General features: G+C 51.5%; 7 protein-coding genes across 7 annotated transcripts; 2 read left to right on the forward strand and 5 right to left on the reverse strand.

Annotated features, from left to right (window-relative positions):
- Positions 1-18: 18 nt before the first annotated feature.
- Positions 19-2,106, forward strand: MAA_02252 (carboxypeptidase S1; the record flags this gene model as incomplete). The annotated part of the gene is made up of 2 exons (XM_007820250.2): positions 19-447; positions 526-2,106. 2 exons carry the CDS (start codon positions 19-21, stop codon positions 2,104-2,106), a joined length of 2,010 nt encoding a protein of 669 aa, XP_007818441.2.
- Positions 2,107-2,491: 385 nt separating this feature from the next.
- On the reverse strand, positions 2,492-3,911 carry MAA_02251 (chromosomal organization and DNA repair protein Mms21; the record flags this gene model as incomplete). Its single annotated transcript, XM_007820249.2, has 2 exons — positions 2,492-2,695; positions 2,802-3,911. The coding sequence occupies 2 exons, from the start codon at positions 3,909-3,911 to the stop codon at positions 2,492-2,494; spliced, it is 1,314 nt and encodes a 437-aa protein (XP_007818440.2).
- A 1,777-nt stretch (positions 3,912-5,688) lies between these two features.
- Positions 5,689-6,450, forward strand: MAA_02250 (PAS domain containing protein; the record flags this gene model as incomplete). Its single annotated transcript, XM_007820248.1, has 3 exons — positions 5,689-5,742; positions 5,846-5,986; positions 6,040-6,450. The coding sequence occupies 3 exons, from the start codon at positions 5,689-5,691 to the stop codon at positions 6,448-6,450; spliced, it is 606 nt and encodes a 201-aa protein (XP_007818439.1).
- Positions 6,451-7,177: 727 nt separating this feature from the next.
- Positions 7,178-8,509, reverse strand: MAA_02249 (DNA glycosylase/AP lyase, catalytic domain protein; the record flags this gene model as incomplete). Its single annotated transcript, XM_007820247.1, has 5 exons — positions 7,178-8,052; positions 8,103-8,152; positions 8,209-8,243; positions 8,299-8,438; positions 8,491-8,509. 5 exons carry the CDS (start codon positions 8,507-8,509, stop codon positions 7,178-7,180), a joined length of 1,119 nt encoding a protein of 372 aa, XP_007818438.1.
- A 1,917-nt stretch (positions 8,510-10,426) lies between these two features.
- MAA_02248 (uncharacterized protein) lies at positions 10,427-11,253 on the reverse strand (the record flags this gene model as incomplete). The annotated part of the gene is made up of 2 exons (XM_007820246.1): positions 10,427-10,937; positions 11,141-11,253. The coding sequence occupies 2 exons, from the start codon at positions 11,251-11,253 to the stop codon at positions 10,427-10,429; spliced, it is 624 nt and encodes a 207-aa protein (XP_007818437.1).
- Positions 11,254-12,907: 1,654 nt separating this feature from the next.
- Positions 12,908-14,553, reverse strand: MAA_02247 (PH domain protein; the record flags this gene model as incomplete). The annotated part of the gene is made up of 3 exons (XM_007820245.1): positions 12,908-14,173; positions 14,237-14,362; positions 14,449-14,553. The coding sequence occupies 3 exons, from the start codon at positions 14,551-14,553 to the stop codon at positions 12,908-12,910; spliced, it is 1,497 nt and encodes a 498-aa protein (XP_007818436.1).
- A 2,069-nt stretch (positions 14,554-16,622) lies between these two features.
- On the reverse strand, positions 16,623-18,762 carry MAA_02246 (beta-arrestin protein; the record flags this gene model as incomplete). Its single annotated transcript, XM_007820244.2, has 6 exons — positions 16,623-16,941; positions 17,015-17,230; positions 17,272-17,402; positions 17,503-18,247; positions 18,344-18,487; positions 18,698-18,762. 6 exons carry the CDS (start codon positions 18,760-18,762, stop codon positions 16,623-16,625), a joined length of 1,620 nt encoding a protein of 539 aa, XP_007818435.2.
- Positions 18,763-23,327: the final 4,565 nt, after the last annotated feature.

Here is a 23,327-nt window from a genome sequence, read left to right on the forward strand (position 1 = left end):
TCTCAAAGCTCTGGAATGATGATTGTACGGCTCGCGGCCTTATTGGCAGCCTTGGCCTCGCAGTCTGTGGCCCAATTCCCCGTCTCAGACCGCGATTCACTCAATTTGACCGTAGCAAGGTCGCCTGCCGACAGTAGCATCACCATCTCATACAAGGAGCCACAGGGCGCATGCAACACAGCTTTCGGCCAGCAGAAACAGTATACAGGTTGGGTGCATGTGCCCGGGGAGCAGTCGACAAATCTCTTCTTTTGGTTTGTCCAAGGCCGTCAACGGACCGACAGCTTAACCATATGGCTCAACGGGGGGCCTGGATCGAGTTCCATGTTTGGTTTTTTTGCTGGAAACGGGCCATGTGAAGTTATTGAGAAGGGCATCGACAAATATGACACGATTGCTCGGGAATGGGGCTGGGATCGAGCTTCCAATATGCTCTTCATTGATCAGGTTCGTTTCTACCAACATCTTTTCCGCAATGCCTGAGTAACAAATAACATTCTGACGTTCTTTAAAAAAAATCACCAGCCCAACCAAGTTGGCTTTTCATACGATACACCAACCAATGGAACTCTGGTCCTTCCTAATGAAAGCATGCATCAGCCACCTATCCAGGGAAAAAATGATTCCCTCCCATCATGGACCTACATGAACGGCACCTTCAGCACAATGAACAAAAGCACTACAGCCAATACGACGCAGACTGCAGCCATCGGTGTATGGCACTTGATCCAAGGCTTCCTCACCACATTTCCTCAGTACCAGCCTCAGCCCAATAGTTCAATAGCTGTCAATCTCTTTGCCGAGAGCTACGGCGGAAGATACGGGCCAATATTTGCAGAGCAATGGGAGATGCAAAATCAGAAGCGAACTAACGGGCAGTTGGATGCCAATTCGACGCTAGAGGTCCGTCTTAGTTCTCTGGGTATTGTGAATGGCTGCATTGATCAGGAGGTTCAAGTCCCCTTCTATCCCATCTTTGCCAACGACAACACATACAAATACAAGGCTTTGTCGGACGAGGCAGCGGCGTATTATGGTCGCAGATTCAGTGCTCCAGGTGGCTGTAAAGACAAGGTTCAACAATGCGCGGCCGTGGCCATGGCCCAGGATCCAGCTGGGCAGGGAAACCAGCCCGAAGCGAATCGATTATGCGATGCCGCAAATACAGCATGCTTTGCTCTCCAGGAACCATATAGCAACAGTGGCCGCAGCGTGTACGATCTTGCTGCCCCTTCTCGGGATCCTTATCCGCCTTTGCGATTTCTCGACTACGTCAACCAGGGCCATATACTCCAAGCCATTGGCTCTCCCATCAACTACACCATGACAAGCAATGCAGTGTTCCAGGCATTCCAGGACACCGGCGACTTGGCAAGAGGCGGTAACATTAAACGGTTGGCGGATCTCTTAAACCAAGGTGTCCGTATTGGCCTCATGTACGGCGACCGAGACTACATTTGCAACTGGCTCGGCGGACAAGCTGTGTCTCTCGCTGTTGCAAACCAAACCGGATCTAATTATGCCACGGGGTTCCCTGCGGCTGGTTACGCTCCTATTATTGTCAACGACTCGTACATCGGCGGCCTTGTTCGTCAGTACGGCAACTTATCATTTAGTCGCATTTATCAAGCCGGACACTCCGTAGCATGGTATCAACCCGAGACAGCATTCCAAGTATTTGCACGCATTATGATGGGTACATCAGTATCTACCGGGGAGACCATCTCCCTCTCCTCTTTCAACACCACGGGACCCAACGTAGCTTCTCATGATGAAAAGCTGCCGGCAATGCCGTCGACAACATGTTACATCCGTGCATTTTCAAGTACATGCGACTACGATGCCCAAGATCTCGCTTTCGGAGGCAACGGTACAGTCATCAACGGCATTCTGTACAGCAAATCAGCCGACTGGCCATTGGCCACCACTCAACCTCCATCGTCTACATCCGGGCAACCGACCAGTACAACCATGCCTTTGACAGGTGTGTTTACGGCTACGAAAGTGCCAGATAGTGGAAGCGCAGCTCGTTTATTGGCCTCTGGCATGCTTTGGATTATGATTTCAAGCTTCTGGGTTATACAAGGCGTACAAATTCTCTTTTGAACACTTCACGGACGTTGGATTATAATACATTTGTTTCGATAGTAAACTAGAGTAATGGACAGGGATTGGCTTGTTTTATTTAACCTGCGATACAGATGACATGGCATATTGGGTAATTTTAGCGCGCAGGGTCTTCCGAAAAGCAGATAAGGTACATTGGAAGAGTATCATGGGATTGTCTAGATGTGTAGAGAAGTATCCTCACTCGCGTAATATAACGTCATATAAGACACAGATACTACTCATGTGAGCCAAGGCGACCGCCCAACCTTTCACTGTTATCCCGCAGGGTTGCAATTCGTTACCTAGCATTCATACAAAGAGCCAAATCATCTCAACTGGGTATCATTCCTCGTCATCATCTATTTTATGTAGACAAGCGGTTTCATGTCCTCTCCTTCTTGGGTATTCTCCCAGGCACCCTTCTTTCCTCTCCAAGCACCAGGGAGGCATCCGCGCCAGCAGCATCCTCGTCGTCGTCGACGTCCATATCATCGCGCGTTCGCTGAGTCTGCTTGACGCGCTGGATACGCCGCAGAATAGCTTCGTCAAGATAGAATTCCTGCTGAAATCTGGACTTGGAAAATTTCTGAGCCAAGAGTTAGTGGTATACTCCTATTTTTTTCTTTTTGGAAACAGGAACAAGGACCGGGAGAAAGAAGAGAAAATGAAAGGACGGGTTTGGCCATGCTTACCTGAGAACATCCCGTCTGCGGACACTGAACTTCCCCTCGTGCAGGCAAGTAGCCCAAAATACCCGACTTCTCAAATGTATGCTTGCACTTGACGTTGCTGTACGGCTCCTCCATTTGTCGCAGGGTGAGCGGACAGTTCAGACTGAGCACCTCCCTCGCAACGGCGATATCGTCGTCATCGCCAGCTGGACCGATTGCGCTACGGCGAGTGGTTGCCCCTGGACGAGTCATGACGGGCCTTCCATCGGAGCGGAACCACCGCGAAGCATCGGGCAGAGGGGGTCCGTCTTCGCCGGATGCAGCATCGTGCCAGATCTTTTTGAAGCCGGCGTAGTCGTTGTTGACGCCGTATCGTTGATAGGGTGTGAGCTGTTCGTATTCGGCTTGTTTGGTGGCTCGGCCTTTGCGGAAGGCTTCGAGGGTGCTGGCGACGGGTTCTTCGCCTTGTTGCTGTTCTGGGTCTTGCTCTTCGTCGCGTGCTGGCTCTTGTTTTACGCCCCTGCGCGCGCGGATCTCTGCAGTGTTGGGAGCTATGGCCGTCGCGGCAGTGGTATACAAATCTCCCAAGAGAGCGGATTGGTCCTCTATCTCGGCTCGGCGGTCGATTACATCCCGTATTGATTGCTCGGATTCGTGGGTAAGCTCGTCAACCTCCCTTTCCAGCTCGACAAGGTGTACCTCTAGGCGTTCTTCCTCCGGCGTCTTGTTTGTGCCCTTTTGTTTCCGTCGCTCCTGCAGCAGCTGCAGCCGGTCTTGTTGCGCTCGTAGCCGTTCATGGAGGTCGCCAACGCTGAGGCCAAGGTGGCGCGCCGAGTCTTTCAAGTGAGATTCGTAATGCTGAGTGCCGCGATTGTCCGATAGCTCACCCAGTGCACGTCGGGCATGGTCGTTGAGCGGGCATGAGGGCGGTTGGTACCGGGGTAGCGATGTAGACGAACTGGTTCTGGCAGGGGAGGAGTCTACGCCAGACGGGCGGCTGCGGTTAAGCAGTCGCGGCATGGCAGATTTGATATTGAAGATCAACTGTTCCAGAGGCGTTCTTGTGTCGGGGCGAAGGTATTTCTGATTCACCGTGATTTCGATAGAAAGCGATTGCCACTGTGCCACCATGAACGTTGGTGTGCATTGAAGGAAGAACGCGACAGAACGCGTGGGCCGGAGCTCGGATGGTGGGCACCCGAATCATTGATGCCACCCCGCCACCCGAGGCAGGCACAACCAGAATGTAGGGATGCGCTAGAGGCTCCTTCCGCTCCCCCCATTTGGCCATTTGGCCGTGACACAACATTGAACGAATTTGACACGTTCGTTTCCTCAACAAAGTATGGAGTACTCCGCACCACACGCTGAGAATCATCAAGAAGCTCATGGCAAAGTCCATTTGCCATGCTGGGCCGTTCCCTTGCATCGGGTCCAATCATCGTCATGTCTCATCCGTCTGCATCCCGATTGAAACATCAACAGACAAACACGGCTTTCCAGTGCATACGTCATGCACAATGGCCCTTAGCATGGCTGCTGCTCTAAAATATCCCCTCAAGCTGTTCTTACAATACACTGGGCTTGCATTCACCGTCAGCCAGTACGGAGCACTGTTCGCAAAACCATGACCACCGTCATGACGGAGCATTCGGCGGCTTGCCCTATGGTCTACAACCGTAGGATCGGTCTCAAAGTCCGCGTGGCCCATCTATGGTTTATTCATACTCTTGTCTGACGACAGAGTGGAGACGTGCACGATGCAATATCGAAATCTCGGAAAACCGCATCATCCGCCCTTCGATGGCGCCGCATCAAAGAAATTAGCACAGATCGTGAGACCAGGTCACGGCACACTACAAGCTGCACATGCGGATCGAGACCTGCGGCCTCTCATCACGTCTTCTTGTGCTGACAACCCAATGATGCAGGTGCGAAAGCTCGACCCGTTCCCGTACAACGGGCAAAGCATGTCGACTGGCTTCAGCTCCGGATGGTACGACAGACCAACATGATCGAGCAGAAGGATGGAATCAGGCCGAGAGACATTGCTGGCATCGGCCACGTATCGAGCCAACGCCCTGCGCAATCGGCGAACTGCAGTTGCTGCCATGTTCCCTCCCCCGATCCACACTGATTGCTCGCCACCATGATTTGTGATTCGGTAGTTGCTTAACTGCATTCGCTTGCAACTTGGTTAGATCGCCCTGCGATTCGTTTTTCGGCCCAAGTCTCAGATGTGGACCAGCAATTGGTGCCAGCTACTACCAATTTGGCAATGCCCACTCCCGCTTCTCGATCGTCATGTTTCTCCGTAGCCCACGAAGATCTGGCATCGTGTATTACCCATCACAATTCCATGCCGTCGAGAAGAATGCCCAAGCCTAACCCAACGCCGCCTTAGATAGGCGAATTAGCAATGTCTCTCCCCAACATGTCCCCGTTTCTGGCACTGTTGTGGTTGCGTAACGCATTGACTATACTCCGTGGTTCAATTCCTGTGTCAGCTGCCGCGATACACACCGGGCCTGCCGTCATTCTGGATCGGACACCAAGGAGGTTTCCGCACTTGAATCTAGTATTCTTCCCCATCCGTCGACCGCCTTGCCAAGCCTGAGGTCATTCCACTTGACTTGACAAGCTTGGGTTTCACCTACGGACCAAGCCCTCCGCGAGTTCGTGGTGGATCCTCGCTCGACGTTGTGAGATGTAACACAGCCCCGACCTCTGTCATCACTTGGACAAGTCGGCACATGGCTCTAAGACGGTCTCAAGAGGCTATATTTGCGTTCCAGTGAGTATTAGCCTTAGTATTAAACTAGTGCCTCTGTCACCCCGGGCTCCCAATTTGAATTGCTCGATGTTGCTTCTCTTTCACAACCCTTCTGCAACTTCACATCATTCCAAGATGGCCTCACATGTCGACCTCGTCATGAATCCCTGGGAAGCCAAAGCTCTCGATGTAAATAACAAACCCTCATCTTCCCTGTGGCTGGCAGCGTTGATGCTCTACGATGCTTGTTGCCGAGTGCATAATTAGTTTGCTAACAATGATTTCGTCATAGTACCATTATCCAGCCGAAACATTGCCTTCTGCTACAGGGAGGCCATCCAGTGTTTCTAGAGGCCCATGGCAGGCCATGTCAAATTCCGTTTTCTATCCCGGCCTGTATTCAGCAACGGGCTTCGATATCATGGGCATATTGGTAGGATTCTTCTCGAAGATTTCGTGACCAAGTCGTTACTGACCCAGCCTTAGATGAGTCTAAGGGCCCGACCGAACCCACAAGTTGAAATTGGGAAGCTCGACTGCTCCGTGGCTCTCGTGCTCTGTAACCTTGAAGAGCCTGACGACCCTATAGTGTACGCATCGGATGCATTCTGTGCCCTCACCGGCTATTCACAAGCAGAGGTCATCGGCAAAAATTGCCGATTCCTCCAACAGCCACACCCTAGCTCATGGGACATGTCTAAGAGCAAGCCCAAGCACGACAAGCACGCAGCCTCAAAAATGCGGCACGCACTTCAAGCCGAACAGGAGATCCAGCTACGCGTTATAAACTATCGAAAAGATGGTCGCCGATTCATCAATCGCGTCAGTATTGTACCGGTGACATTAAATGGTTCTGGCTACCGCTATGCTGTTGGGTTACTGAACGATGATTCATAGCCCTAAGATGGATCACAGAAAGATCGCTGACTGGTTGACGTGGGCTCTGTAGAGCGGCCACGTCACAAAATCATCACAGCATCTTGCAAATAGACGCTGAGTCATTAGCCAACAGCATGCATTGATGGTGTTCCAATTGCTAGATTGGAACTGAGCGGAACTTCCTGTTTTCTCCCTTGTCGTATTTGGCGGCCGATATGAAATGGGGCGGGATAGGGCGCCAACCGACTGTTGCACAATCCCTTATTTCAATTGCCATAACACGATAGTTGGAGAAAGGCTCGTAGTTTTCGTTTATCATGTGTGTAGCTGGGATTATAATCATTGTTTAAAGAATAGCGACGGAACATAGCGAAATAATGATGATAGATTACCTCTTATAAGCGATTTGATAAGCCTTTTCTTCTTCAACTTGCCCCTTGTGTTATTTTGACATACAAATCTAGCTTCCAAAGGCGGGCTAGCTTCGTAGTCGTAATAATTTAACTACGGGACAACAGTCTGTCAGGCTTTTCTCATGCATTTCTCAATGAGATATCGTATCTGCTTTCAGGGCATACCTCGACGAAATGGTCAACCTGGTAGAGCAAGAAGTTAGAGATACAGCGAACAGTCCAGATTCTTGTCGTAGTAAGCGAAAGGTGTCTAAGTATTGTCAAAGAGAAGTGATCCCATGCTCCTAGTGTATTATGAGGCATGATATACCATGAATAGCAATACATTTAATTCAATTCCGTAGTCGAGTCGAACGCCTTCTCCCTGAAGGGAAATCAGGCTCTGGCTTAACCACACCCTCTTCCTTCTTTACAATTCTAGTCTTTTGTTTCTTAGTGAACGGCTCGCCACCCTCAACTCCATCCTGTTCAAGCTTCTTTTTGCGAGGGTTCTTTGCAGGCAGCATCTCCTCGTCTGATTCATCTTTGATCGGTTGAGCTTTTGCTCCAGGTACAACTTGACCAGTCTTCTTCTGTACTTTTGGCGCATAGCAGCTCGTCCGGCCACCAACCGTAATAAACGCCAATTTCTCGCCATTGGGTAGTTTACTTGACGATCCCTTGCCTCCTTTCCCCCAGCGGTGATTGAACAGCCAATGTTCTGGGAACTGGTCCGAGTCTCCAAGCTTGTCTACCGCCGTCTGGCAAACATATCGAATGCTTTCGTATAGCTTCTTGATTTCAGCGTCGCTAAAGCTATCGCTGTACTGCTCCGGGTGAAGCTTAGCTTGGTAAAGAGTCTCGTCGGCCACCCAGTTGCCGATGCCACTGATCATGGCTTGGTCTAACAGGAGAGCTTTAACTGGGACATGACGGGCCTGCATCTTGCCACGCAAGTACTCTTCAGTGAATCTATCAGTATCAATGACCGGATCCGGTCCGTTCTCTTTAAGAGGAGTGTGCTTTCGGATATCCGCACCGGGGCAATCAACCAGGCGAACTCGACCAAATCGACGGGCGTCTGTGAAAGCTACCTCCACTTCTGGCTTGCCTTCTGTTTTGAGGTGGAACTTCCAGAATTTCGGTGGCCAAGTTGTAAGCTCGCTATCCTTCATCTTTTTGTAGTAATTTGTGTATGCTGTCTTTTCTCCTCTGATATGAACCCACCCTGTTCCAATTAGTCACAGAAGGTAAACGATGCCGGACATTACGCCTTACCCGTCATGCCAAAATGCATCACCAAGTGAGGCGGTTTATCCAATGTTATCCTACGCATCGTGAGTGTTCCATATCTCACATCGCTAGCCATGCTGGATTGACTTACCAGAAGTATTTCCCCTGATTACCAGCCGAGACGACCTACATAGGCCATTAGTGGCGAGTTGCTGGATTATTGAAAAGCATTAGTTTCTACCTGTTTTCCTCTTAATGCAGCTTCCACTTCAGCTCCAGTCGTTCCCACTTTGCCAAAAACATTGCTGTCATCAATCGCTGACGCGCTTGCAATCTTCCTGCCAACCAGATGGAGGCGAAGGAAGTGAACAATACGAGCAACTAAGGTCGTCGTCAATAATACTTTCTGCATAAGACGACACAGTTTACTAACCTTCTGCAATCTCAGGCATGATGAAAGATCAACAGCGGCAACATCTATAGCAACAATGAGGAGTGTGAAAATAATGGCTCTCGGAGCCAAAAAGTTGCCTCTTGAATTTACGCTCTGTAGAGAACCCCTGTTCTGTCACGGTCCTGACACGAAACCCCGTGATCTGCTTACGTTAGCCAAAGCTACCCACTCCACCGCCATCTCCACAATAAAGTCATTTTTGTTCGCGCAGCTTTTTTTTCTTCCCGACCTTTCTTTTATCTCTTCAACACATTCCGCACCCAGAGCAAATGGTAAGTTTGGCAAACCAGCTTGCACAACCCCTCGTGTTTACTTCCTGATGACAAACATAAACCGCAAACTAGAGTCTTTGACCATTTGGAATGAAAACTCAATTTTTTACACGTCAGTCTGACAGAAGCTATCTTACAGCTGTCAAGATTTCAACAAGCGCACAACTGACGGAGCGAGCATTGTTGCTAACATTCATCTATAGGTTCATCCGTCTCCAAGTGGATGTCGGGACCACGGGTAGACGGACTGTCGTCGCTTCTAATAATTGGTACGTTACATTGTGGTTGTGATATTTCGGTTCCTGATGATCAATTCGTTATAAATATACGCTGGAAATTACCGGCTGAGATCTTTCATTGAAGATATAAAATGGCTATTTCTGATTGTTCCATACAATGCTCTGTTTATGTTGCACAGATGGATGAGGCAATTGCTAACTTGCTTTAAGAACTTTAGACAAGGTATGCAAAATTATACGCACAACACACTGCATCAGCCTTCCATGATGAAGCGGCACTGGGCTCCGAAAAAAACTCATGAGCTAGAAAAGCCACTTTGCGGCAGGCCTAGAAAACCTCGCCCACTGACTCGGCACCTTCACACCTGCTTTTGTCTTGTCGGTCGAGTCAGACGGACTAATTCCTTTATAGTGTCTACTAGGTTACATGTCGTTGTTAGATGCTTCTGTTGAATTGAGCTTGAAGGTAAGCTACCAACACCACATCTACACATGACCTCCTTTTATGATGAAACAGATGACGAGTCTTATTCGAGTTTTCGATGCAGACACCATATTCTTTTTACCATTCATGCTTTCCTGATATACCTCGTATATTATTTACACGTTGCATTATAGTGGATGCTCATACTAACACATCAAAGTATCTTTAGTGGTCAGTATTGCCTCCAATCGCGCGTGCGGTGCATCTTCATCCTCAGCCTGATGAACGCGAATGAAAATGACAAGCATATGTCTGAGCTTCGGCTGCGACGACAAATCATCCGCATCTTTTTCTGACTGCTTTGATCTCTTCATCTTATAATACAATCTTGGGCGTAGAATGTTTTCGCTGACATGCAAAAGATGAGTGAGACTGAAGCTTTGACCACAAAGTAAGTTGTTATTGTTTGACTTCCATCCCTCTATTTATATGATGCTACAATATCACGACGGTCAACTTAGCCATATGCATTGATGACAACGCCTGTGACAAGGCACCTTCCACTGAAATCCTTCCAACTTGGCACTCATTTTGGTTCAAACACGGCCATGTAAACATGGGCTAACCGTTACTAGGAGTAATGAAGTAAACAGGGAACTTGCCTAAGTAGGCAGGCAACTTGAAGGCAGCGGAACCGCGCGAATAACGAATGATATGCAAGAAGGAATCTATCTAGTTTATGATAACGAATGCTTTATGAATCTACATCTCTGGCCCTCTCCCTTTGAGTGAATGTTTGTATGTCACATCCTTCAGACTCGGTACCCCCCCAAATGCACCAAACAAGTTGAACAAGTGTTGCTGGCAGAGTGCTCTTGGTTTTGAAATGCTTGTCAACTTATCCCGTCATCTACCCCAGCCTACCCTCGCCCGCCCCTCTGCTCGTGGGCTGCCACTTTCACGGACGACTAAGTATTCCTTCAGTCTCGGGACCTGTTGGACCTGGAACTGCGGAGGTGGCTTCTGCTCCAACGATGAGACCGAAGAATGCTCTCGGGTCGTGGTGACTGGTTGTCAGGCCAGAGGCCAACCTGCTGATAAGTGGCAGCAGTGGAAGTTGGCTCGTAGCCCGCAGACTGAACCTCGGACTCTGCCTGAGGAAGCGAGGCAAAGGTCCCCCCAGCCTGGTCAGTGGTGGTCGGGGGATAGTGCTCCTCTGCAATCTGAGACAAAAGCAGTTGAGATACATCAAACTGTGCGGTGTCAGACATATTCATTGCATAACCATACTGTCCCTGTCCGCCTTGATAAAGGTCACTATCAGGGGCATAAGTGGCCACTTCCATATATGGGTAAAGGTTGCCCGGTTCAGTGTACACAGAAGGAGATGCTGCTGCCACGTCAACCGATGCAGTCATCATGTCAGAGCTGCTCTCCCTATGCGAGTTGGTCGACACATATTCTCCGTCCGGCGTGATGGCGATCTGACGCCTGCGACTGTTCATTCGTTTGCCTACACCCCATTCGTCGAACTTTTTTTGATATGTTCGAGCACTATACACAGCCAAAATTCGACGGGTTAGCTTCTGATATATGCGCGATTGTCCAACATGCTCCCTCATACACAAGTACCCCCGTGATTTGAAACATGCCATCTCCATCTCAGCCCGGATGGTGTAGTGGTTCAAACGTACTTGGCCTTGAAGTGGTAGTTGTCATCCATCATCATCACCACTTCATCAAGTGTATGCCGCGCATACAGCCTAATGATGATGTCCTTGTACTGGTTCCATGGAAGCGGAATCATCGTGAACAGAAGCGCTGACAACTGGTGGCAATGACGGCAAGGATAATCTGGCAAAAGTGTCCAACGATGAGAGCAAAGTGGGAAAAGAAGAGCAAAAGACCTGTCTGTAGTTGGTCAAGTCTCCAAATCCAACCAGAAAGAGGAGGCCAAAGCAGAATTTATATCAAATCAGACCACCTGGCATCTGTACCCAAGGCTGCCATCCTCCTCCCTCACTCACCTCCCTCGTTGCCATGTTTTCCCTTCTCGCCATCTATCATCCATCGCCATTATCTCCGGTCTGCCACGGTAGGGCGGGAAAACGAGGCATAAGCCTGGCCGGCCGCGACCTGGCCGGCCGCCATAATGGGCCCCCTACTTCTGCACAGAGACACCATCGTGCTCATTCCGCACCCAGACCGACGTCCACCGAGTGATGCAGAGCGTCACATCAACGTCAATTTTCTCCAGACTCCAGCTTCCCATAGGCCATCCAAACACAGCCTCTTTCATACCGGTAGTTTCACAGTATTTTTTCTCTCAACTTCATCCCCCCCTTCTCAATTCGTCTCCAAATATCGGTGAAGAAGCAAAAGACACTCTGAGCGCAGTGATATGCGACAAAATGGCTTTTTTTTTTCGCACAACGCGCTTACCCCAATCACCTCCCCATCAGAAACCTCCGCACCCAACCAAGCACGAGGACAACTCGCGCAACACAAGTAGCAAAAAAGGCCAAGTAGCCATCAAGTGTTTCACGGGGAGTTTAAAAAAAAAAGAGGTACCGGTATCCATGTACCGTAAGCAAACGGAACCCCAGGTCAGCAACAGAAAACCCTCGCACTGTCAGGTAAACCCAAACGTCACAGACAAAAACGGTTCTATTAGCAAGCGCCCTTAAGGCGTTACGCAGCCCTGAATCGCCTCGTGGCAGTGACAGTGACGCCCTCAGCAAAGAACCGTCGTCAAGCTACCGCCGGCCCAATCGACATCAAAGGGCCACGGGACCGAGTTGAATCAGCAAAGGCCGGCAAACCAACACGCCCATTTTTCTCCTCCTTCCAAACAGTGGCAGTGACACACGGCTCACTGTCTTGTCGCCCGTGGTACCACCATACCTCGTGGCGCGACATTGTTGGCTGCTCCATACACCACACCTCTTACTGTTGCAGTCGCGGTTGCATGGCTCGGGTCGTTTTCGTCCGGTCTTGCTCTGCGCCAAAAGTACTCTGGTACATGGGGCTGAAAAGGAGAGAGAGAAACAGTGACAAAGACATCAAGCAGTTGCCCAAGTTCGACCTTGAGCCTGACAGGACCCCTTCGGCGCATACGTCACTTGTACGGAATAAGTATGCATCTTTGACATGTTGCCGATATTGCTCCAACCACCACGCAAACCAGCAGTTGACACAAGCATGTTTGAAAGCAGTTTGCATTATGTAAATTAAGTAGCGGTGTCGATGACGTGAAAACAGCCCAACTTCATAAGCGTGATAAGCGTACCATGGCGTACAGTTGTTTCTCATTCGTCCAGTCTCCCTCCAAATGCAACTATACGTACCCAAGCATCAAGTGCTGCGCCTTTACCTCTTGACCCTCCACCACACACACCAAGTACGTGGATGAGACAACATCCGCAATCCCACAACGGTTTCTTCTTTCCTTCTCAGCCTCACTATGCAACTGTTGGCTTCTTCTCGTCAGGAGGACTCGATACGGCCTCACCGCCAGTCACGCCAGCCTCTTGGGCCTTGTGGCCACCTTCTGCCAGAGCATCCGACTTGCTCTCCTCAGGCGAAGCCACGGCCGGGCTCGTTTCGACCTTGTCGTTGGCCTTCTCACCGGCTTTTCCCACGGATGGGGGGATGGTGGCCGGCGAGGCTGTGGCGGGTGATGACGGGGTAGGTGACGTTGGCTCAGCCGGGCCTGTGGCTCCGCATACTTGCTGGATGACATGGAACCATTTCTGGGCGTCGGCGGCTGAATGAGCCTTGAAGGCGAGTTCTGTGCTGCCGGTGAGTTTGGAGCTCATGGTGCCGCTTCTGTCTTTACCCTTGACGTTGAACTTTTCACCGCTGGGGGTACCGATTACTGCGTCTGGTAGAAAGAGAGACAGCTCCGGCTTGGGATCTACGCGAGAGTCGTCCGAGTCCTTGAACTCGTGAAGCCACTTGGCCGGTGTGACGACGTAGTAGCCCGTCGAGTAGCCCCAGGACAGCTTGTTGCGAGACTTGCGCTCCAGGGAGCCCTCGATCAGGGGCTTGGTCGACGCGTGGTCCATGTTAGGGAACTGGATCGCATCCACGGCACGAGGCGGATCATTCGGGTTGGCCAATCTATCGGAACAACGCTGCGTAAAGTTCTGCCACTCAAAGTTGACGGGGACACACTGAATAGTGCCTAACATGTCGTTATACAGGGCGCGGGTCTTCTCGCCTTGACCTCCAGCAAGTTGGACAAACGCCTCGACGGCCTGCTGGAAGACTTCGATGACGTGTGCCTCAAACGTCTGGAAGTTGTTTTGGACGGCAATCAGGTCGTTGTGGTGGTTGTTCTCGGCAACAACCTGGTTGCTCAACCGGTGCATCACACCTCGGTGGATGACATAAGGATCATCGCCGGCATGGAGCTTGCCACCAGCAGAGTCGTAGGAGGCAGTCTGCTGGCCGAGGAGCTCGATTTGCTTCTGTGTGACATTGCGCAGCTTCTCGACTTCTTTGGCACTGCTCTGAGCACCGCCATGGAGCTCCTTGGCCTTGTGCTTGATTTCCTTGTGAAGACGCTCGAGGATGGGCAAGACAGAGCCCTTGAGACTCTTCTCGGTCTCAATGTTGGTATTGATTTGGGCCTGCGTGTTGGAGCGTATGTTTTCGAAGAATCCTGCGATACCCCCTAGGCTCTGGTCAAAATGATGGCCCTCACGAAGGGGGTTGGAGATGGTCTGCCGATGCGAGTCAGCCGGTACGTTCTCTAAGCATCAGCGCTCACTTGAGGCATGTCGAACCTTCAATGCCTTCTCGTACTCCTTGGCCTGGCGGCCGTGAATCTTCTCGACAGCAGTCACATATTCCTCAAGGTAGCCGCAAGCATGCTTCCATGCCTGCAAACGCTCGGCAAGCAGTCCTGCAGTCTACTACCCGGTTAGTCCATGGCCGATTTCTGCATCAAACGCCAATAACCGGTACAACGGCTTCGCACTCAACAGAGCCCACCTACGGTATTGGGATCAAAGTCGGGGACAGCCTCCTCGGTATGCCCACTCAAGCCCGTAGCAGCGCGCGACGGCAACGTCGTGGAAGCCGGAGAAATGGGAGACGTCATGGCTTCGCAGGTTGGGAGACAACGGTGACAGTTCGAAACGGGCGAGGGAGAACGGAAATCCGATTCAGAGAGCTTCGAGAGGGGGTGGAGTTAAATTAAGCTAGGATACCCAGAAGCGGGACAAGGGTTAGCGGTGAGCAGCGACTCGACGGTGTTTGAGAAGTAAAATGAGGCGCGATGCAAGGTTGTTTGGTTGGCGCCTAAGTGGTGACGGGGGAGAAATGAAATGGACAGCGGTAGGTCCTGCAAGCGCCGTACTCGAGTATGACGATGCAATTGCCGAACTCGTGGGGAGAATGGCGTCTTCATATATGTTGGAAAGGGGGGGTAGAAGGGGGAGGCTAGGGAGCACCAGAATCGAGCCAAGAAACGGACAACGGTCCAGACCTAGGTCACCAGAAACCAGCCGAGGGCTGCCGCAGACCAAGTGTTCAAAAATCAAGAAATAGCTCCAATACCAACATTGAAGGGAGCGGGGGAGCAAATGAGATGCCGCCAGACACGCCATGAGTCCATGACAGAGGGGCAGCCGCCGACAGGACAAGAGTCTCCCGTGCAACAGAAAGCTCACTCACCAATTCGCCGTGGAACCAAGTTGTACAACGAAAAAAAAGAAAAAAAATTACGAAAATGGAAGAGAAATCCCAAAGAAGAACCAAAGCAGATTCCAACAAGTGTCGCGATGTGCCAAATGGTGTTGAACAGCCGGGTCCTCAAACCGTATTTATCAACATCTTGGCTCAAGCAACGGTCAGCAACGGGCCCCTCCCCCTTGAGCATTGCCTAGTAGTACTAGCACGGAGTCCAGCTGTTGTAAATTGTGACGTCAACGGCAGACATCTGCACCGTCTCGGCATCCCAGCGCCCACGGCCCCGCCAGTTTCGTCCCTTGATCTGTAGCGTAGCACACCTGATAACCCCCGCACACAAACCCCCCCGGCGAGTAACAAGACTGCTAACGCCCGCCCCCGTCAGCCCTTCGCTTCCCCCATCATGGCTGTGCAACTTGGCACCCGCATCCAGGGACCAGCTACGGAGTACCCTCTTCTTTTCTTTTTTGGCGTTGCATCTCAGACCCTGCCAACCTGCACAGCTCAGCTGGATCAGGATCCCAAGCGACCAGGTAGATCGTCTCACAAGCTGACGAATGATTAATCGATGGAGCAAGTAGTAGTGCTCTGCACGGAAAACTCCGCCCTTTGACAGAAGCAACACACTTGATGCAGTTGGTCTTGCGTCGTCCGTGTTTCGACCTCATGCGACTGCGTTCCATGCAGCACCAGACAGACCATCAATGGCGTCGTCTGGTCGGCAAGCTCCACCGTCCAAACGTCGCAGATCGGGCCATGGTTATAACAAAAGTACCTACTTACTTGCTTCTCGGCACTTTATAGTTGGGCTGGTGTTTCTTGGCAAGTAACCTTAATTGCACTTTAAACTGCTTTGGTGTACTATACCATTGACTCCATCCATTCCAGCCGATATGGGTCGAGCATATACAACTTGACCCGTCGTCTTCACTTCTACATCAACCAAAACCCGCTCCAAGTCTAAAAAGGCAACATATAGAAACTTGTAGCAGTCCTCAAAAGGGGAGTCTAGCATTCAATCTACTGTAACCAACTCCTGCCCATCATCTCTCGTCATAACACAACTTAACTGAATATGCGCTTCGTAGGGTAGCCCAGGTATCACAATACAAAAACTCTCCTGATAATCCATGGTATTCTCTCTTCTTTGTTCTTCTCTTCTCCCCGCTTCACAAGTATATCCAAGAATCATCTATACCGTGTCCAATAAACCCAATCAACAACGCCAAAGGGGGGAAATGCTGTCGCTTCCCAAGCAACAAAATGCCATGACAGCAAAGATAAAACTGTCACATGCTTCCAACACCATGTATCTTGATAAACCGCTATTGACAATACTTCCAATGCCTCTGCCAGGGGGGCAAGGACTTGGGCCCAATAGAAACAAAGCAAAGATAAATCATAATAATAATAATAATAATAATAACAAACGACGGCTAAAACTTGCAGCCAGCACGCCATGTGACTCGACATGATGGGTCACGAGCTGCCCGAGTTCGCTACAACGCTGGAAAGATTGGATGGTGCACTGGCCAGACCACGGTTTTCACCCGACCGATCCTCGGATATGGTACTCAACGGCTCAGGAGTAATATCTGTGGCCGGAGGAGTGCGAGGCGCATGTAACGCAGTTTGGTAATCCGGAACAAGTCCGGCTGCGGGCTGCGTCCGAGACCACGCCGGTGTCCGGACAGCCGTTGCATAGCTGGGTACACGGTTGAGCTCCGCAAACTCGGCAGGATCCAAGTCAACGTGCTCCGTCGAGTTTCTGCCCGATCGATCCTCCTCGCTATTGCTCCTAGTGAGGTTTTGCGAAGGCGGCTCGGACCGGGGGGCGGACCCATGGTGGCCCGATGTCGGCGACACCCTACCAGAAGGGGAATGTGAATGGACCGACGTATACGATCGATTCCTTTGGGAGGGATTGAGTGAAACGTCGGCCAACCTGGACGATAAGGCCGCCGGCGCTATCGGCGATGGATGGTGAGCCAATGAAGCGAGGTTCTCTGCCGAGCCACTCCTCGACTGTGAATAGAAGGGACTGCTGACGCCCGACTGGACTGCTGGGGTTTGGAAGCCAGAGACATCTACATCCTCATAAAGTTGGTCCAATACATGCTCGCCATACCCCGGTGGTGCTACCAACGCGTTTTCCGTCGAGGGGGCGGAGCTGCCTTGGCTCTGGCTCAGCAGGTTCCCCTGTTCGTCAAAGGGAATGTTGGGTGAGATGAAAATTGATACAGGGAGGGTGGCCCGAAGCTGCAAAGGTTTTACGTTAGCGATCCATCTCACACCACTGCCGACTGACAAAACCCAAGAGGTTCCCGTCCGCACTTGTTCCAAGTCTTAATTTTCATACCTCTGAAATGTGGCCGTCGGGGTTCTTCAGTGCCACAGTCAGCTTAATTTTATGCCTGACCTTGATGCCATGATGGTTCAGATCTTGAATACACTGACGAAGTCGCTTGGGAAGAGGCAATGACTTGACCAAAGCCCAACCCTCCTGACCAGTATCTTGTATCATGTCTTGCCAATGTTCCTCCCTGTTCACTTCGAATCGCCAAGTCGCCACCTCTCGCTCGGTGCGGTGTTCGCGCATGCTGAGACCTGTAGCGCCTTGGATCCAACAGTCGCGAATCTCAATCATTTTTGCCGTAATGTCTCCAAGCTCCAATCCCTTGAGTAGAGGGGTAAATCGCATTTCCATATTAATGGTGCCGCCGAATACGACCGCCTTTTGTGGGATAACGATGGAGTAATCCACCTTGTTGGGCCAGATGTTCTCTACGCTCATAGCATGCAAAAACTCCAAAGCGCCGGGTTCCAGAGTCCTGATGATGCGTAGGTGCTTGTACGCATGCAAGTCGTATGCGAGCTTGCCACGGCCGACAGTCGCCTTTAATCTGTAGGTGATGGAGGCTTCGCGGATGCCCTCTACGCTTTCTGCGGTATCTCCCGGCAGCATAAACTCGAAGGGATATTCGTAGTTGCCAGCGGGAAGAGTCATGCTCTTGCCGTGGGTGCCGACAAAGGGCTGCCATCGATGGTCGAGAATAATGGTGGCCTTGTCAACTTTTTGCCCCGAAACGCCAGGAGCGGTCGATCTATGGTCAGTCCATCTGTGCAGGGAATCCAATGTTAGACTTTTGAATTGCGGCAGGGAAGGTAACAATTTTGCTAGCATCAAGAAAGAAGCATACGATAAGCGCAAGGTGCCCACGAGGCGCAAGTGAATGTCCTCGATGCGCAAGGGGGACGAGAGGCAGAGAACTACGACCCCCTTGAGGAGCTGACCTGAAGATTCATGGTCATTTCCTCGAAAGACAATGAAGTCTTGGTCCAGCCTGTGATTGGAATCGTGTTAGCATGCTAGAGATAGATTATCTATTGTCCGGGATGGCTTGAAAAAAAAAAAAGGCTGATTGCCAGCCAGGGTTTGTTTGGAGGGGTGACTAAAGTGCCACATGGACGAGTTGTGTAACAAGAGTACTAGCACGAGCACGCACGAGATGCAGACTCTCTCATGGCCTCGGCATCACAAGAAGCAGACTCACCGGATATCAAACAGGCTGTAACTGTTTCGCCCCGTCACGGATGCAAACGGCTTGAACGACGGCATGGTCTGGGTGCCGATGCACTATGCAAGCAGGCGAGTGGCGGCGCAACTGGCGCTTGCAATAGACGAGGGATGGATGCCTTTTGCCAGGCGAAGTAGAAACAAGACAAGACGGGAGACGCAGCCGACCAAGTCGCAGGGAGGAGCAGTACCGCAGTAGTATTTCTTTGGAAAAGACAGAAATGAGGCGGCAGACGAGGAATTGAAATGCAGAGAGAGAGAGAGGAGAGCGAAGAGCGAAGCCCGCAAGAGCAGAAGGCAAGGCGACGAGGTCGGCGGGCGGCCGATTTGGTGGAGCCGGTTGTATTATTTCAGGAAGTCGACTTTTTGAGGCCAACCACATGCGAACTGAGCTGGGACCGTCGTATCGTCTGGTCTAGTCGAGTCGGTCGGCTGTCCGTGTCTGGCAGCAACAACAGTGGTAGTAGCACTGGCAGTGGTACCGCTGGCACCGCGCTGCCCGCTTCGCTTCCGGGTCAACCAGAGCTGGCGTCTCTGGGATTCCCCCTGTGGTTATGATCTGTCGATGCCGCGCCGAATGGGCAATCTGGTCTGCTCGTCTGCTCCCACTCTCTGCTGTTGCTGCTGCTGCTGCTGCTGCCACAGTCGTCGACTCACGAACCCTGCTGAATCGGGTCAACGGGCCTCTCCACTCTGGACCCAGATTTGCCAGTGTCACACTCTGCTGTCGCCAGGCCCTGCGTACTCCGTGCTCCGTTGTACATAAAGTACGCCAAACACGCCCGGTATACCCAGGTTCCTAGGCACCATGTGCCTGTGAGCACATGTACCCACGCGGTATCGCAGGTGGCCGATACAGGTGGGGCCGCCCTCTGATCCACTCCAAGATGGGCAGATGGGCAGATGCTTCAAGGCGTCCTGGTTTAGCCTTGGCCACTAGGAGGGCCGCCTTTCCAGAAGGTTGACGTGCTGTCAATTCTCCTGCCGGGCCCAACCTTGAAACCGTCCCTATCAAGGAGGAGCGCTCCGACGGTCCAAGGCAGGGCGATGGGATGGGCCGGTTGACGCCCGAAGAGAGAGGATCCGGTTGCGCAATGCGCCAGTGTCCACCGGCGTGCGATTCAACGCTTGCTAGATTCCAACGCGAACGACTCGCGCTCTCGAGGCAATGATGCGGCGGCGGCGGCGGCGGCCCAGTTAATGTTATTGTGGCGCTCGGCGTCCACGTTGGCCGCTCAGGGTCCAGATGTCTGGTAGATACAAGAAATCGTCAATGGTGCCGGGTGACGCTATCGCAAAGCAGCCAAGCCAACCAAAAAAAAAGGGTATTCGGCTGGCCGATGGGTGGAAATGAGAAGACTGTGTTCGAGGCTAGCAAAATTGTTCGATGGCTGTTGGGCAAGTCTTTGCGGCCATGAACCAGCTGGCATATAAGTACTCGGTCGAGTGACGATGTGTCTTTGTTGGCGCGTGTTCGCTATGGGTGAGTCGTGACAAAGGAGCGAACAACGCCTCAGGGGGAAGCACGCGCCTTTGGTATATTAATACGACTGGGGAAACTTAGACCAAGTCCCAAAAAGGAAGCAAGACCATCTCCAAGATGATTCTCAGGGTCCTCAGGGACGGTGACAATTTAATAGTAAATCCAAGCAAACACGGCATAACGAAAGTACTCCCGAGGTACTCGGTGCCGCATGCAACCGATTGGCGGCCACGAGGTACCTCTCTCGTCCTGCGTACGGCAAAATGTACAACCTCCGAGTGCCGATTGTCACGAGTCCAATCGTCCCAAGAGCTCCCGACGGGCAACCACGCGGGCCCTTGCCAAGCTGTCAAACTAGATGCAGACAGACATTGATGAGGAGAACAAAGACTCGTAGACGCATTTGTCGCGCCATGGCGCCGTCCCTCGACGTGGAACCTGGCCGGAACCTGAAGATTACATGCCTATAGGTAGGTACCTAAGTACTAAGTCGTAGGACGGGCTTTTATGCACAGGTAAGTTAGGTACGGAACAGTTACTCAAATGGCATCAATTGATGTTTGCCTCCTGTCACTACCCATAATGATTGTGCACCTCCAAGGACAAACAACATTCCAGCAGTTCAAATGTTGCAAAATGCATCAACTCAAGATCTGAATCCGAAGGTGCGCACATGTCGCTGCCAGATCCAAGGAAGGTGCAGCTGAGTAATAACTCTAAGTACACGGTGTACATGCATACGTGCCGTCACTCTCGAGGTGAGACAGGGGCCGCTATTAGACGCCATTCAATGTTCAGCCCTGCGTCACAGTCGGCACAGTAATTGAAGCCAACGGCCAGCCGCTTCAACTTCAATCCCGCTCGCCCCGGCGTCCGGCACCGGGCAAAGCATCTTGCGCACCGCGATTACCATAAACAAGACGAAACGAATCATGCGCCAAGTGGAAGCACGCATTTCACCGTCCAAGCTTTGGATGGATGCTCACATCATGGCAAACAGCTCTATCCGAATACCGAGGCAAGTGAGTCACCGCGGTGAGTCGAGCAATACGCCTCCCAACACGACGGTTCCTCGACGCATTCGTAAGCACTTGTCATTCATCGGGGCATGCTTGAGTGCTATTTAGCTTGTCTGGAATCTTGGCTGGGGAAAACCTTCGCGCGCGTTCTGGTTGAGCAGCGGCATTCGTCCCGTCGCGCGTGCTTTTTGCCTCGCAATATCTGGTGCCTCTTATGCTGGCCACCATGACGCCATCAACCTGGGAGTGCACGATGCGACGACCGTGGTATGTCGTCCTAAATACCAAAAAAAAAAGGAAAAAATACAACGAAATAAAAATAGAGAGCTGAGGAGCTGAGGCACCCGCTCCATCAAACCAACACCTGATAGAAGCCGCGCATTGCGCCATCTACGAAATCTCGCCATGGCGGTCAACACGTACATTGTACATACATAAATGGCCATGGATTCACGAATTTGCAACAAGCCTTGGATCCACAGGGCGGACCTGTGCCGGGTTCCATCTTTGATTAACAGGGTTGCAGGGATCGTGATACGATCTACGGTGATAAAAAAAAGTTGTCAAACAGTCCACTTTTTTTCGCCATTTATCTAGATAAAACTGCTCCAAGGCCCTCAGATAAGAGCATGGACTGTGACTTGCTGACCCGGGTGGACTTTTCTTCATCCATCGCATGATGATAATGGCGCAGTATCAACAACGACATGTCATCGGGTTCGATTCGCGGCAGTTTTTGCTGAGCACTCGCTCACGGTGGAAACGTGAGAATTCGAGACGAACCAAGTCACCACGGACGCACCAGACGGCTTTCTTCTGCATTCAGCACAGACCGCCGGGCTCGCCTCGTCTCGTTGAACATTGAACGCAGGTCCTGTCTGGTCTTCTAGAAGCATTCGCCACACCACACCCCTGTCACTCAGGCCAGCACCAAGGCAGGGCCAACAAACAAACTCGACTCGACACGACGCTCCTTTCTCGGATGCTTAAACTGCGCCACTTCCCAGACGGACATGCAGATTGCGTCTTTTCTCCCATAGTACTAGTACTACATACTAGCACATATGTCGTCTCCAACCAAATTGCGCAACATGATCAGACAGTGCATACATCGGCTGTTTGCTGCAGAACACCAAAACATGCCAACAATGCACAAGCACGGGTCTGCCGTTGGAATGGGCCCGGCCGTGCTCGTCGCATAAAGAATAAACCACAAGGTGCCTGGGACAAAGAACCCTTTCCCAGCGTTTCGCTAGTTGCCCGCTACATTCGACTCTTGTATCGCCGCCGGCAAACATGTGAAGACCGGTTCCCGGAAATTTCCCATCTTCCCGCGCCGATCGTACGCATGTACAGGCCGGCAACTGGGCCCAAGGGTCCTGCCTTACAACGCACCATTTTACATGTATGTACATACATACATACATACATACGGCCCCTAATACTAGTCACCACCGCGTCTGCTTACACTTTACCTACTCAAGTAAGTACATGTAAAGTTGTACATATGTGCCTGAATATCTCTCCCCCGTTGGACCATCTTCCAGGATCTGGTATCCACTTCCCTCGTCATGGTGGGCAGATGGAAGTCATGGTTGTGGACTGTACACACAGGTGCCTCGGGCAGATTCGGACTGCTTGGCCGATTTGATGACATTGAGGAGCCAACGTGCTGGTTCTGTTTCCGCATTCGCTGGCCTGGGAATTGTTGAGATTGGGGCCTTCAGTACAGCCAGCCCACGCGGCCCGTCCAGCCCGCTGCCATGGTGGCAGTAGTACATGTAGTAGACTGCCCTGTCGTGGACACCTGCCCTCTTCACAACTGCATCAGGCATTATGAGAAAGACTGGCATTGACTCTCATCACATGCTATTCGGGACCATGCGATCCAACAAGCGGCGTGCAGACACCATTTTCGTCCTCGGTAGTTGCCGGTCGCATTGAGCCACGTCAGAGTCAATGCCCCTGAACAAATACCATCACATATTGGCGAGTCCCAAAGTGTTTGTGACGCCACTACTTCATTGACCATGCATGAATAGCAACGTACAAGGGGTATCAGAACACCACCCATGATACATTTCAATGTCAATCAAGTATTGGCT

This window comes from Metarhizium robertsii, assembly GCF_000187425.2.
Source record: "Metarhizium robertsii ARSEF 23 chromosome Unknown MAA_Scf_1, whole genome shotgun sequence".
NCBI lineage: Eukaryota > Fungi > Ascomycota > Sordariomycetes > Hypocreales > Clavicipitaceae > Metarhizium > Metarhizium robertsii.